This window comes from Dermacentor variabilis, chromosome 9 (genome assembly GCF_050947875.1).
Source record: "Dermacentor variabilis isolate Ectoservices chromosome 9, ASM5094787v1, whole genome shotgun sequence".
Classification (NCBI taxonomy): domain Eukaryota; kingdom Metazoa; phylum Arthropoda; class Arachnida; order Ixodida; family Ixodidae; genus Dermacentor; species Dermacentor variabilis.
Genome location: NC_134576.1, coordinates 110,828,312 through 110,843,229, shown reverse-complemented (window position 1 = coordinate 110,843,229; position 14,918 = coordinate 110,828,312). Strand labels below are relative to the sequence as shown.

The 14,918-nt window shown below is 43.8% G+C and overlaps 1 protein-coding gene across 1 annotated transcript in view; it reads right to left on the bottom strand.

Moving 5' to 3' along the window:
- The window catches only part of LOC142558130 (uncharacterized), a 28,888-nt gene extending 16,105 nt beyond the window's left edge, over positions 1 to 12,783 (bottom strand). Inside the window, exons 1-2 of the mRNA XM_075670288.1 lie at positions 12,714 to 12,783; positions 982 to 1,034 (exon numbers count right to left, since the gene is read on the bottom strand). Coding sequence (XP_075526403.1) covers positions 982 to 1,017 — 36 coding nt within the window. The 5' untranslated portion in view covers positions 1,018 to 1,034; positions 12,714 to 12,783. The remainder of the gene's footprint in view (positions 1 to 981; positions 1,035 to 12,713) is intronic.
- Between the last annotated feature and the right edge of the window lie 2,135 nt (positions 12,784 to 14,918).

Sequence of the window (14,918 nt, the reverse complement as noted above, 5' to 3'; positions counted from 1 at the left end):
ACCACACGCACGCTTTCCCTCGGCGGCTTCGTATCGCATGTCCGCCAACAGACCATCAACCACCGACCGTCCACCACCGGCAACAGCTAAAACGAGTAATCTAAGGAAAGGAAACTAGTTTAAAAAGAGGTTCTATTTTCTGTGTCAGTTGCAGGGACGTCGACCTTGAAATATCAGCAAATTCTTTTACGTTGCACTGAATTAGCTGAGCTTTCCGGCACGTGCTATCCAAATTGCGCTGCCATTTTGACTTTTTATACAATGCTAATACTTCAGGTATACGTTCGTAATGGAAAATAAACACATTCCCCTATGGAAATTTAAACTACCAGAAAATTCTTAGCACGGACTTGCACACGTAATGTATAAGCTTTGAGGTACATAAGCAACATGCTGGCAACGCTGCATGCTTCAACGCGTGTTGTAAATTCTTCTGTAAATCTGTAAAGTCATCCACACTTTTATCCAGAGCGCTCGATCGCTGTGCTGCAGAGCAAAGGTAGAGTATTAACACAGTAGCCGCCAAAACTGTAGTATCAGACTGAATACTGTTCTGCCTAGCCTTTCTTGTGGCTTTTGCTGGGCATAAGCACTCTCGCAATACGGTCGGCAGTGCACAGACGAAGACCTCTTCATGTCACAGTGCATCGACTGTTCATTTTAAACATTAGTATGGGCGAAGGTAGAAATTCTAACTTCGGCAAAATTGGTGCCAGGTATGGACAGTCTTTTTGCACTAAAGGGTTCCGGTACAGTGATTATAAACTTAACGATTTTCTGCTTAACAAAGACATATAGTTGCGACAATCGTAAGCAGTGCTTTATAGCACACCCTACACTTTATGTGCCCGATAGATCTTGCGCTTAGTGCACGCAAATAATAAAAAACGCATGCCACTTTGCATGTTCCAATATCACTGTTCACACACGACATAGGCTGAGAATTGTAGTAGGGAAAAAGTATTTTTAACAAATTCTTACCAATATCGAAATCAAACGGTCATGGATTCGCAGCATCTTGAGGCAAATGAAAACTGCAGAAACAAACGAACTATTGTTATTCATTGAATAAGCATTAGCTCTTATTCGATGCGCATTCCATGCGTGCTTGTTAAAGAAATATATGAATTAGCGTCCGTATGTTCCACAGGAAACACTCTGCTTTAAATGATTGATTCGGGTACTCGAGGAAACATTATCATGACTACGAGACAAAGTATTTGGCAGGTGCATAAATAGTGGTAAGCTTTGAATGCCGCTTTGTTCGAATACGATTTGCGAACGCTTTACACTGTGTCCTCTGCTCCGGAATGGCTTGCATGCTTTCATGTGTCGACACTGAGCAAATGTATAGTGAGGAACAGCGTCCCGGTTCCGTTCCAGCAATGTCTATATGTCTTAACGCGGTGTATTCATGCCACAGTGCCTTTCCGAAGAATTTAGCTCTTCCCTTCTAGATAGTGCTGTAACAAAAACTTCATGCTGAAAAGACTTGTGTTCATCACAGAAAACGAGATGTCTGATGATCTTGGCTACACCTGCGAGCGCGCTGCTGATGTTTGATCGTTGATGGCACAAATAGTTGGACTAAGTAATACTTTTTGGCGGGCTAGTTGGTGCATGTTTCCAAAAGAGGGTTGTAGCGCCGAAAAACACAACACACAGCAAGCGAGACGGGACAGGCGCCTGTCCCGTCTCGCTTGCTGTGTGTTGTGTTTTTCGGCGCTACAACCCTCTTCTAGGTGGACTAGTTGCTTAGGATTTATTTTATTGCGATAGCAACTGTATGGACACTCCAAGCGAATTCTTTTTCGTCGCAGGCGTCGCCGTGATGTTCGGAATACATTTAGGCACATTTTCAGCATGGAATGGCATACATTCGGCTTGCCATGCTATAAGACATGCTGCATATGCTGGTTATATTGCCACGCCATTCTATCACTAAAGTTGCTCATAGTACCAGGTCTTACATTCTTGAGAGAGAAAGAGAGTCAACTTTTATTGATGCCAGCCATCGCGAGGGTGGTCGCAGCTTTCCTCCACCTAGCAGACGGCTGAGATCACATGGGTCTCAGCGACAGCTTCGGCTAGCCAAACGGCCCAGACCTGGTATCGCTCGTGAGAGCTGAGCAGCAGAGTCTCCCACTGCTCCCGGTTTTCAATTTCGCGGCCCTCGAAAGCAGCCGCCTTTGAGCATGCCTATATAATATGTGGCAGATTCCTCAGAATTTTGAGAATGGCAGCCCACAAACAACTCTCATAAAACAAAGCACCCGACAGCGCATGTCTCTTATCTTAAATGTTCTCAGACGTAAATGTTAAAATTGCGAAACAATAACCGAGGTCAAACCTGCAACTGATGTAAATTTCTTCGCGAGGCTGTGCACTAGATCAGGGATCGGCCCAGAAAAACGTTTGAAATGAACCCGATACGGAAAAGTAGATTCGGATTTATTCGCGCTTGGAAAGACATTGGCTTTAATAAAGCACAAACTAAATTGTCCGATGGCAAGGTTCAAGCCGAGCACTCCTAGGACATCTCTTTTTTACTTAGAGGTGTAAGTTTATATCAATTCGTGCTGCCACTACAGCTGCGAGTCTTACACTAGGTGTAATATACTAACATGTTGCTATAGCACTCACTGATTCGCCCTTACGACAAAAACTGCGAGTTTCCTGTTCAAATGACACCACATTAATGTATGCGATATGGAAAGGCAGTCACGCTGAAACAAGCTCCGATTCTCTGCTCAATATTTAATCAAAACTAGACAGAACATATTCGAACACGTCGTTATTGAAGTGACGTGTTTATTTCAAAACAGACAATATTTATTTTGTGATACAGTGGGCAGATGACTGATGCATTTCTCTTTATTGTGAATAAGCCAAGCCTCGGTGACTTCCTATTTTGTCTGTTCATTGTGCCTACAGCTAAACGACAAGGCTGAGGGAACGCACGATGCAGCCACATTTCCTGTAGTGGTGCATACTTTATGCTTAAGTTAGTTGCACACATACGGACGGTGAACAGAAAATCAGTTTCAGTTTATTTGGGTAACACATGCAGCTTCATGTGACCAGATACGACTATCTTTACATTCTGTCGATTTTTTTCATCAAAGCTTGAGTTCAGAGTAGTCTCCTGCCTTCGTCATGTCTATGGTCGGCGTGAGTTTGTCTGTGGCGTCATTAAATTAGGAATCAAGGCATTCGAGCGGACCGGGAAATATAGTGAGGGGGTCCGCCCACTTTAGGGTGCCGTTCCAAAGTCGTAAATATGTTGCGAACTCCAATATTCTTGCGTTTTGTGCAGTGTCGACCATTAGTTGCGCAAACACAGATAGGTTTTTGTAAGTACGTAAAAGAAGCTTCAACCCGCCGTGGTTGCTCAGTGGCTATGGTGTTGGGCTGCTGAGCACGAGGTCGCGGGATCGAATCCCAGCCACGGCGGCCGCATTTCGATGGGGGCGAAATGCGAAAACACCCGTGTGCTTAGATTTAGGTGCACGTTAAAGAACCCCAGGTGGTCAAAATTTCCGGAGTCCTCCACTACGGCGTGCCTCATAATCAGAAAGTGGTTTTGGCACGTAAAACCCCAAAAATTATTATTAAAGAAGCTTCAAAACGTCACCTTCAGTGTTTTGTGCTCTCAAATGTCGCAATAATAAATACGTGGCGTTATGATCGCGAGAAAAAACATACTTTTAAAGTAGATAATATCACTCACTTTGTAGGTTGGTGATGCGCAGAACAGCACATACGCAAATGAACTGAACAATACGAAGTACAATAGCGCTGTTTCAACAAATGAAGGTTTATTAGCAAAAAAGCACCATGTGCACCGGACAAGAACGACAAAAACAAACACAATACATGCCGTATCCATAAACGTTCCAGGAACGCATACTATTGTGCCACATTGAAAAACAGAAACAAATTTATCGTCACTAAAGAGCTCTAGTTTACAAATCTTTGCTGATACCCGTCTCATATCGCCGCTTTTGAAATGAAACGCCTTCGGGGTTTCTGCTGTACCTGTTTAATTCAATATTTATGACCCTTTAGAAACCCCCGGTATATTATTGTCCAAACCACTGAATGTGACTACAAAGCAACTCGACGAAACATTGTCATTGAAAACACGTGCATTGCTTTTGATAGAGAACGCCTGAAAAATACTTCGCATCCCCCAAACAAGATCAATAACATATGTATAAATTCCATGTGTCCTCAATACCACTAATGCAGTGTAATAATGATGACACTAAAGAGGCGGTAAAACATGTTCGGCTGACACCGTGATGGTGAAAGACGTGTTGTGCTTTGCTTTTCCCCGGAGTACCTCTACGGCTCCAGCGATCAAGCCAGAAAAACCAACAATCGTTCTAAGAACACCTGCGCCGGCTGAAAAAACGCAGATGCTCATTAAAGGCGTCTTGGATCAAACGCTGTCAATAAAATGTCCCGTACTCTGCTTTCAACGATGAATAACTTCAACATTTGTTTTGTCGTTCCTTAAAGATCAAGAACAGATCTAGGAAAAAACATGTCTTCGTCAAAACACTCGAGCAGAACCCACCTCATGATGAATGCCGACGCTAATGCGATTAGCATTGACACAATGTAGCGACCCACCGTACAGCCAAATTCTTCACTCATCTGCAGCCAAACGCTCCTAATGCACGCTATGGTGCCGTTCTGTTCACTTCCATTCTTTCTCCACTCTCGGCGGCTCTCGATGCCGACTTCTGCACTTCTCTGCAGCTTTTTTCACATTCCTGCTGCCGACTTCATTTCATTCCTCTTCATTTCTTTCCAGCAGCGATGCCACAAGCTGAGGCAACATTTCTGTGCCAGCTGGGGCTCGGCGAACGATTCACTCAGCACTGGAATGACCGACAGCTCTGCTTGCAACGACTGTGGCTGCCGAGGAGGTGATCAAACACCTCCTCTGTCGCTCTCCCCGTTGTAGTGTGGGAAGAAAAGTGGTCGCGACCACACTTGAAAAACTGGACGATCGCCCAGTGACGAAGGAAAAAGATCAAGGACACTGGTCCAGACGGGTTCCGGCACTCAAGGCTTTTAATGTTCTGCTCAGGTTCTCAAGGACTTCTCAACTGTGCAACCGACATTGAAAGTTCAAGCCCGTTTCACAACGTTCTTGTGCCCATTTTTTTTATTTTACTTTCTTTATTCCATCTATCACATGTATTCGCTTTAAGCTTTTCCCCAGCATAGTGCAGCCAGCCGATACTTTATACTGGCTAAACTCCCTGTCTTTCACTCCTTTTTCGCACACAGCTCTTAGGCGCCCGCTCCTTGGGCGAGCGTCGGTGGCGTTACCGAACGAGCGAGCACAGCGAAACATGAAAGAACGAACGCGAAGCGGGAGATAAAGGACTCTGGCCGCGAACAGCGGAAACCAATGAGAGCGGCCCATTCAGTAGCGTGCTTGCGGGGAACGGGTGTCATGCGGATCCGCCCGACTTTTCGATGCGTACTCCTATCAGGTCTCAACCAGACCGCTCGTTTCGTACTATCATCTCCTCGCGTCAGCTCTCACTCGCGCTTGTTTGATTTGCTTAGTTTTTATCTGGTTCGTGCTTGTTTCGATTGCTATAGTTTGTGATTGTTGTGTAACCTGAGTGCATCTGCGACGCGAATTGTGCAGTACTTTCTGGAGGCCACGAGGCACCAGCAATTACCCTTGTACCTTTGAAGAGTCGTACAAAAGCCGACGCGCTTGACCCGCAGGTAAGATTTTCGACGATCGCCGACTCTGCTACGTGTCTCTCTCAAATTCGTTGCCTCAGTATATCGCGAAATGAAAACACCATATAGAGCTGCCCTCAAATTTCTCGTAAGAGGGTATGGCAATGGTCGGTGAACTTATCTGTCCTCGTTTTTGCTCCTCCAAGTTGTCTATTCGGACACCTACATACTGGCGCAAGCCTATTTGCACATGTATGTATCCAATGCCAAATATTAAACCAAAGCTTTCTTTTTCCTCCCGCACCATGGTTTCGACTGGGTCGGTTGGTCGGTCGGTCGCTCGCTGGTCGGGTTCTCGCCAAGAACACTCGCATTCACAAAAAAGATTAAGCGCTTCTGTTGACGGAATTCGAAACCTCGGCTCCCCATAGCAGCATGTTGTTGCTCTGACCAAAAGGCCACGACCGCACGTACATTTTAGTCGCGCCAACGCAAACATGAGTATTCAGGCGGTCCCCACGTGTCGATCATGATGCTAATGTTTATTTATGTGTATCTACTAGAAAAAATATCCCTGGGAGTGTTAGCTAGCGCCATCACTCATGGCACTGGTTAACACTTCCAGGGTCAGTTCTGGTGGATAAACCTAAGTACCCCAGAAAGTGGATAGGAAAACGGCCCCGCGGTAGCTCAGGCGGAAAGAACATCGCATGCGTAATGCGAACACGTGGGTTCCTATCCCACCTACGCCCAGTTGGTTTTTCGTCCCCTTTCATTTCCATTTATTTATTGTTCCTCTAATTCAATTAATGATTGCACAGAACTTCCTTTATGCTGTCCTGGGTGTCATTAGTCCTGCCCTCTCATAATAAGAATAATAAAAATCGGGCACACCTCGGCTACCTTTAATTTCTTCTCGTTTATTATATATATATATATATATATATATATATATATATATATATATATATATATATATATATATATATATATATATATATATATTTCCCCATATATCCCCATATACATCCCCGAAGTGCCGCCGTGCCCAGTATATATATATATATATATATATATATATATATATATATATATATATATATATATATATATACTGGGCACGGCGGCACTGCGGGGATGCGGTTTGCTAAGAATCCGTTTTCTGTCATCGCGCAGAAGTGACCCATGTTTGATAGTGCTGCCACGCCCACAGCTTCTGAGCTACATGTTTTGCGTGACGTCATGTTTGAGAAAGCTACTGCTGCTGGAAGGTGATATTGAAACTAATGCGGGACCTGATATAGCTCAAATAGCCAAGCAACTCAAGGAAATAGCCTCAGCTATTCAGGATATCAAGGAGAACAAGTTGAACGGTATTTAAAAAAAACTTTACGTGCTAACACGACTCGAAGAGTCTGTTGCTTCTTTCCATAAGCAGTCGGCTGACATGTACTGTGTAATCTATAAGCTAGAAAAAAAGATATGTGACCTTGACAACCGCAGTGGACAGTCCAACCTGATCATATACGGCTAACCTGAACAGGACGGTGAAACAAACGACTCCCTTGAAAGCACTGTCAATAAATAAATAATACACAACGCCTTCAAATTAGACCCAGTTGCTAATAAGCGAATTGACGGTTTAGGAAGAGCGGAACCAGTTAAAATACGGCCACTCATTTTCAAGCTTCTGGATACGAAACAGCAAACAGTGATACTAAAGAACTGTTACAAGCTAAAGGAAACAGACTACTCGGTTGACGAAGATTTTTCCCCAAAAATACCAGAACTGCGGAATAAGTTGTGGGGAAAATCAAAGCCACACAGAGATACGCGTGAGGAGGCATCACTAGCACATGATAAACTCTACATCAATAGCTGCATATTTGTGTGGGACGATGAAAAAATTATGTAGTGCCATTAAAAAAAACGACGACCTAAGCAAGCCGCCATCGTAGGGCACCCACCTCAAGGCACAATAAAAAATATAACCATATTAAACATAAATGCCTCAAGTACCCTTAACAAAGTTGATCAACTTGAGAAATTTCTACTAGAACACGAACCCGACGTAGTAAGGATCACCGAAATGGGGGTGTCGAGAGACATCGCGAATGATGACATCGCTCCACAAAACTATTCGATAATACGGGAAGATCGGCAGACACGTGATGGTGGCGTAGCTTTGCTAATAAAACAGCACCTTTCTTTCATCGTCCTTCTAGATATAGAAGGTGCTGAGGCCATATATTCGAAACTAAGAACCAATGGTGCTCATATTTTCTTAGGCTGTGTGCGTGGTATCGAAGCCCTTCTACAGGACACGAGTGCATAACTATTGTTGACGAGTCTCTGCAGCGCCACATTCGCAGCCGTAATTCTCGAGTGATACTTGTAGGTGATTTTAATCTGCCTGAAATGGATTGGACTAACGTGCACCTCTCATCCTCCGCAACTTATCGTCCATTTGATGTTGAACTTCAACCTTCCTCAAACAGTATCTTGTCCAACCCGTATTCAGGATACATCGCAAAATATACTTGATCTTGTATACCTTAGAGATAATTTTCCACTGGACCAGGCACAGACTGAAATCATCGAAGGGATCTCTGATCATGACATTCCGATTTGTGTAATACCCCTTGGAATTACCATTACGCATCAAACCGTTTTAAAAACCGTACGTAAGTTTCACATAGTTGATTTTGCAAGCATACTCACCTATCTCGAACACGAATTTAACTATTTTGCCGCAGTTTCGTCAAATTCAGATAGAGATATCAATGTTCTTTGGCTTACTTTCAAAAACATTGTTTGTCACTGCATATCTCATTTTGTACCCCTTTATTCAAAGCGCGCTCTAACAAAAATTCTTGAATTACTCGTGACGTCATTTAGCAAAACGTCGCGTTAAATGGCTTAGACAGAATAATAAATCCAGAGGTGTAACCGTACTTAAAATAGCGAGACTAGCGCAGGCTAGCTCAGACCTCAAGCAAAAAACACAAGAGGTCAAACAACACTTTCAGGTTACACTTCCTAATTTCCATAAGAATAACCCACATCGGTTCCGGAAACATTTTAGATCAACAGAAACGATGCCTCCCATCTTCCAGTTGAAGAAAAGTTTAGGAAAGTATATGCGCATAATTTCTTTCGTTCGGCTTTCACTGTAGATAACTGTGTCATACCCAAAATATAACTATGCATGCAATGCTCCAGAAATAGATCTCCTGATCATTTCAGACTCTGGTATTTTTAATCTTCTAGCATGTCTAAACAGTAAGAAAACAAGTGGCCCCGACGAAATTCCAAATGTATTTTCAAAATGATACGCTGAAACTTAAAGCAAGTACGTCTACTCTATCGTCTACTCTTAGGTCTACTCTATAGGAGATTGGAAAATCGCCAAGGTGTTACCAACTCATAAATCAGGCAGCAATATAACTATGCATGCAATGCTCCAGAAATAGGTCTCCTGATCATTTCAGACTCTGGTATTTTTAATCTTCTAGCATGTCTAAACAGTAAGAAAACAAGTGGCCCCGACGAAATTCCAAATGTATTTTCAAAATGATACGCTGAAACTTAAAGCAAGTACGTCTACTCTATCGTCTACTCTTAGGTCTGCTCTATAGGAGATTGGATAGAATTTTGGCTTGGATAGAAGATTTCTTACTGCAACTTTAGCAACTCGTTTTATAACATCACGTCCCCTCCAAAACTGTGCCAGTCACGCCTGGTTTTCCTCAGGGCTCTGTCCTTGGGCCCTTGTTGTTGCTCATCTTTATTAATGAAATTACCGGAGATATCAGCTGCAACATTAAACTCTTTGCTGACGATTGTATAGCTTACAAAGAAATCAGCTGCCATCAAGACCATACCATACTTACCAGATAATTAGATAAAATTGCTTCCTTAGTTTCAAATTTCAGGGCGATATGACTTACTAGCACCGCATATAATATACTGTAACACATAATTTAAAAGCATCTAACTAAGTTTAAGGGAGCAACAACTTATCACCTCTCCAGCATGGATTTCACCACGGTTTATCAACAGTCAGTCAATTAACAGAAGTTGTGCATGACCTAGCTGTTAGTATTGACAATAAATGCAAAGTGACATCATATTACTTGACTTCGCTAAAGCCTTCAACTGCGTGTGTCATTCTAAACTAATCGCAAAACTTCGGGGTTTCATTGGTGATGGAGAAATTTTGGCTTGGATAGAAGATTTCTTACTGCAACTTTAGCAACTCGTTTTATAACATCACGTCCCATCCAAAACTGTGCCAGTCACGCCTGGTTTTCCTCAGGGCTCTGTCCTTGGGCCCTTGTTGTTGCTCATCTTTATTAATGAAATTACCGGAGATATCAGCTGCAACATTAAACTCTTTGCTGACGATTCTATAACTTACAAAGAAATCAGGTGCCATCAAGACCATACCATACTTGCCAGATAACTAGATAAAATTGCTTCTTGGTGTATGAAGTGGCAGATGTTTACACAAACAAATCTGCAGCAATTTCAGTTACGAGAAAAAAACAACCATCAACATTTGTGTACACAATCGATAGGAAACCACTGGCGTTCGTTACCAAACACAAATACGTAGGTGTTACATTAACAAATTATATTCGATGGGATGGACCTATCGATAAGATCACTTTAACAGCATTGCAGAAATTGTTTTTTCTTAAGACGTATATTCGTCTTGCCCCAGCACAAACTGGACTTTTGGTTTATAAAACATTCATTATACGTGTACTAGAATATGCTAACATAGTTTGGTTTCCTCAATATGTAACTTACATTTCGCGACTTGAAAGAATACAGCGTAAAGCACTCTGGTTAATTCGCAATAAGTATGAACAAACTGACTCCCCAACTCAACGAGCTACAATCTCCGGGCTTGAAACAGTATCAACAAAGGCAAAGCGCTCGCGATTGAAATTTCTCTATCAGCTACATCATAACGGTTTTAAGATCGACATTTCAAAGTATGTTTCGCTGACACAGCAACATGCATTCAGGAACCAGCACGCGTACACATTGAGTTTTCATATCACAGTGAGACTTTTAAACACTCTTCCTTCCCGCAAGTAACACGAGAATGAAGCTGCCTGGACGCATCCATTACTAACGCTGTCTCATTTCCAATTTTTGTTCCCAACTAGACGACGTGGTTTAAACACTAGGGATGTGGTCATTCTGTCGGTTCTAAACGGTACACATGATATTGTGACCAAGTCTTCCATTTGAACCTGTACGTGCTATTTGAAACTTGTTTGCACTAATTTCTTGTTTTTCACCTTTTATTACTGTAGGATCCTAGACCGCACTAACCTATGGTCACTGCACTTCACCCTAGCTAGCACTTCTAGATCCTGCACTATGCAGGCATCAGCAGAAAGTGTGAGATCTATCTCATAGCTTGTTTTCTATTAGGGCTTTTCCAGCTCCACTTCTTGTTGCTACGCTTCCTGATGAAGGTATTCATTATTCAGAGCTCATTGCTGTCCTCGAATTCTACCAACATATCTCCTCTAGTGTTCCTAGAATTCATGCCGTAGTTGACAACTGCTTGTTCAACAATCTGGGTTTTCCCCACTTTACATTGAAGTCGCCCTTGACTACAGTATACTGAGATCTCACTTTTATCATCGTGAATTTATCATCTTCTTAAAGCTGTTGCACTTCTTAATCAATGTGACTGGAGGTTCGAGTATAGGAATGTACTACCTTTATTCGACGCCTCCCTATTTAGCTTTATTACGACTACTGCAACCCTTTCATTAATGCTGTACAGTTCATCATTGTGTCCCACTATGTCCTTATTAATTAGCAACCCATTCCGTATCGCCTCTGATTTGGGAGTCCTTGGTAGCAGAGGGCGTGGCCACTAGTCAGCACTGTATAAGCCTCACCAATTCTTCTAACCTTACTAGGACCAATGTTGTCCCACACAGTGCCCGATAGTTCCTGAAGAAGCCCTGTCAAGCTAGCTTCACTCGAGACGGTTCGTTTGTAGAACATTGCCAGGTTAAGTTACCAGTTTTGGCCTGTCCGGGCCCACAAGCTCTTAGCACCTTCTCCGACTTTGCTGGTCTGACCGCCGCCTTGGACAGGTGCTCCGAAGCTGCGGAGAACTGCGGGTCATCGGTTAATTGCGGGAGTCATGTGGGAGGTGGTGGCTGCATGCTGCACGAGGGAAGCCAATTCCTGTTCTGGTGAGGGGTGTGTTCCGCTGAAGCTCAGCGGGCCTTCCTAATTTGGTTGCACCTGGACTAGTATAGCCCCACTGGCTCTCGCCATTTTTTCCTTTGTCAGGCGCCACTCCAGGCCTGGAGGTGTGGTTTGCTGGAAGAGGATTCGAACTTACAACCTTCTGATTAGAGCGCGATGTTCTACCTCTGCTTCATTCCGCCACCTCAGTCACATAGCTGCAAGGAGCAGTTATAATGGGATACTTAAAAAAAGCTTGAGGATTTAAACTTCAGACTATACCAATCGACCAACCAAGCTAGCTTAGTCAGATAACCCTCTACGTGGCGAAGTCAACTTATGGTGCAGAAGACCTGTCCAGGTGGTCCTACTTGGATAAAAACTTACTTGAGCTGCCCGGAATCATCAGTCAAATATAATTTGTACATTGCGCGCAGGGGGACAGCCGTGCAGTGAATGAGTACCAGAAGAAGTCATGCACTACATCGAGGGGCGGGCCATCGACTCTCGATACGGACTGCAAAGTCAAAGCTGTAATTAGTGTACGCTACAAAGCGGTACAAAGCTAACGGAGCACGACTTAACGCGGCAGGTAACAAAGTGTAGCACTATTTCCAAATGGTTCTAACATCGTGGTTCCGAACCGCACATAAGCACGTAAGTAGGCGACGGTGAAAGTGTCTAGATACACTCTACATATTTAACAAGGTTGAACAGCAATTAAAACGAGTACGAAAGAAAAGTATGGTGGTGCGGTTCACCTCGCTCACCCGAAAAATCACGAGCCACGTATAGAGGGGAACACAGCCATAATAGCGCATCTAACCGCTCCAGTCGCACTTTATATCTAATCTGCACTGTTACGCCTCTTAATTAGCTACGCCATGAGCGTCTCTTACCTAGAGGGTGTGATCAGTTATACATGGTCTCTCACATCGTGCAGGGGGACAGCTGTCCGATAACTGATCACGAGAACAAGTCATGCACAATATCGAGGGCCGACCCATCGGCCGTGAGTTATGCTGACTAAAAGGTCAAAACTCTAATTACTTTATGCTACATAGCAGTGCAAACCTAACGGAGCACGAATTAACGCCGTTGGTAGCAATGTGTAGAACTATTTCCAAATGGTTCTAACATCGTGGTTCCGAACCGCACCTAAGTACGTAAGCAGGCGACCGTGAAGGTGTCTAGATACACTCTACATTTTAAAAAGCTTGAACAGCACCAAAAAAGAGTACGAAAGAAAAGTATGGCGGTGTGGTTCACCTCGCTCACCCGAAATATCACGAGCCCCGTACGCGCGGGGACACAGCCATACCAGCGCGTCTAGCCGCTCCAGTCACACTCCATATCTAATTAGCAGTGTTATGCCTCTTAATTAGCTACGTCATAAGCGTATGTTACCTAGAGGGTGTGATCAGTCAAACATGGTTTCCACACATCTCGCAGGAGGATAGCCGTGCAATAACTGATCACGAGAACAAGTCATGCCCAACATGGAGGGCCGAACCATCGGCCGTGAGCCATGCGGACTGGAAGGTCAAAGCTGTAATTACTTTATGCTACAAAGCAGTGCAAATCTAACGGAGCACGATTAAACGCGGTAGACAGCAATGCGTAGCACTATTTCCAAATGGTTCTAACATCGTGGTTCCGAACCGCACGTAAGCACGTAAGCGCGCGATCGTTGAACGTGTCTAGATACACTCTATATATTCAACAAATTTGAACAGCACTTAAAACGAGTACGAAAGAAAAGTATAGTGGTGCGGTCCACCTCGGTCACCCAAAAGAAATCACGAGCCAAGTACGCATGGCGACACAGCCATACTAGTGCGTCTAGCCGCTCCAGTCCCACTCCATATCTAATTATCAGTGTTATGCCTGTTAGTTAGGTACGTCAAAAGCGTCTGTACATCGAGTGTGTGATCAGTCAAACATGGTTTCCACACATCGCGCAGGGGGACAGCCTTGCAATAAATGATCACGATGACATGCACAAAATTGAGGGCCGAGCCATCTGCCGTGACTTCTGTGGACTAGAAGGTCAAAGCTGTAATTAAGTGATGCTACAAAGCAGTGCTAAGCTAACGGAGCACGACTTAACAATTTGTAGCAATATTTCCAAATGGCTCAAACATCGTTGTTCCGAGCCGCACGTAAGCACGTGAGCAGGTGGTCGTGAAAGCGGCTAGGTACACCAAACATCTTCAAAAGGCTCACCAATTCTAACCTCACTAAGACCAACCGTGTCCCACGTAATGCCTGATAATTCTTCATAGTCCTGCAAAGCTAGTTTCACTCGAGAGGTTACGTGTGTTGAACGTTTCCAGGCTCACTTTCCAGTGGTGGCCAGTCCGGGTCCAGAGAGCCTCAGCAGCCTCTGCCGCATCACAGGTCTGACCACCGCTTTCGTCAGGTGCTGCGCAGCCGCGGGCACTGCGGGCCATGGGTTAATTGTAGGCGTGATGAGGGAAGCAGCGGCTACACTGGGGAGGTCAATTGCTGACCTGGGGAAGGAGTGTCTTTTTTGAAGCTTAGTGGTCCTTCCTAATTTCATTGCACCTGGACTAGTATATCCCCACTGGCTTTCCGCACTTTTTGCCGTGGTAATGCCCCACTGCAAACCTGCAAATTAAGTGTGCTGGAAGAGGGTTCAAAATTACGATGTGCAGATCAGTGCACGGAGTTCTAACTCTCCATATATATATATATATATATATATATATATATATATATATATATATATATATATATATATATATATACAGCAGTGTCGAAAGAACATCAGTTGGAAGGGACTGCTCTCTGTTCTATTTTGTCCCAATGTGGGCATGCTGCGCTGAATACTACCACGGCTTCCCAAATCCACTCTACACCAGATGAACACCCTAATTCATTTTCTTACTCCGACTCTCCATTTAATGTCATGTTATCGTTTCCAATCAAAACAGTACGATGCCAGCTCCACA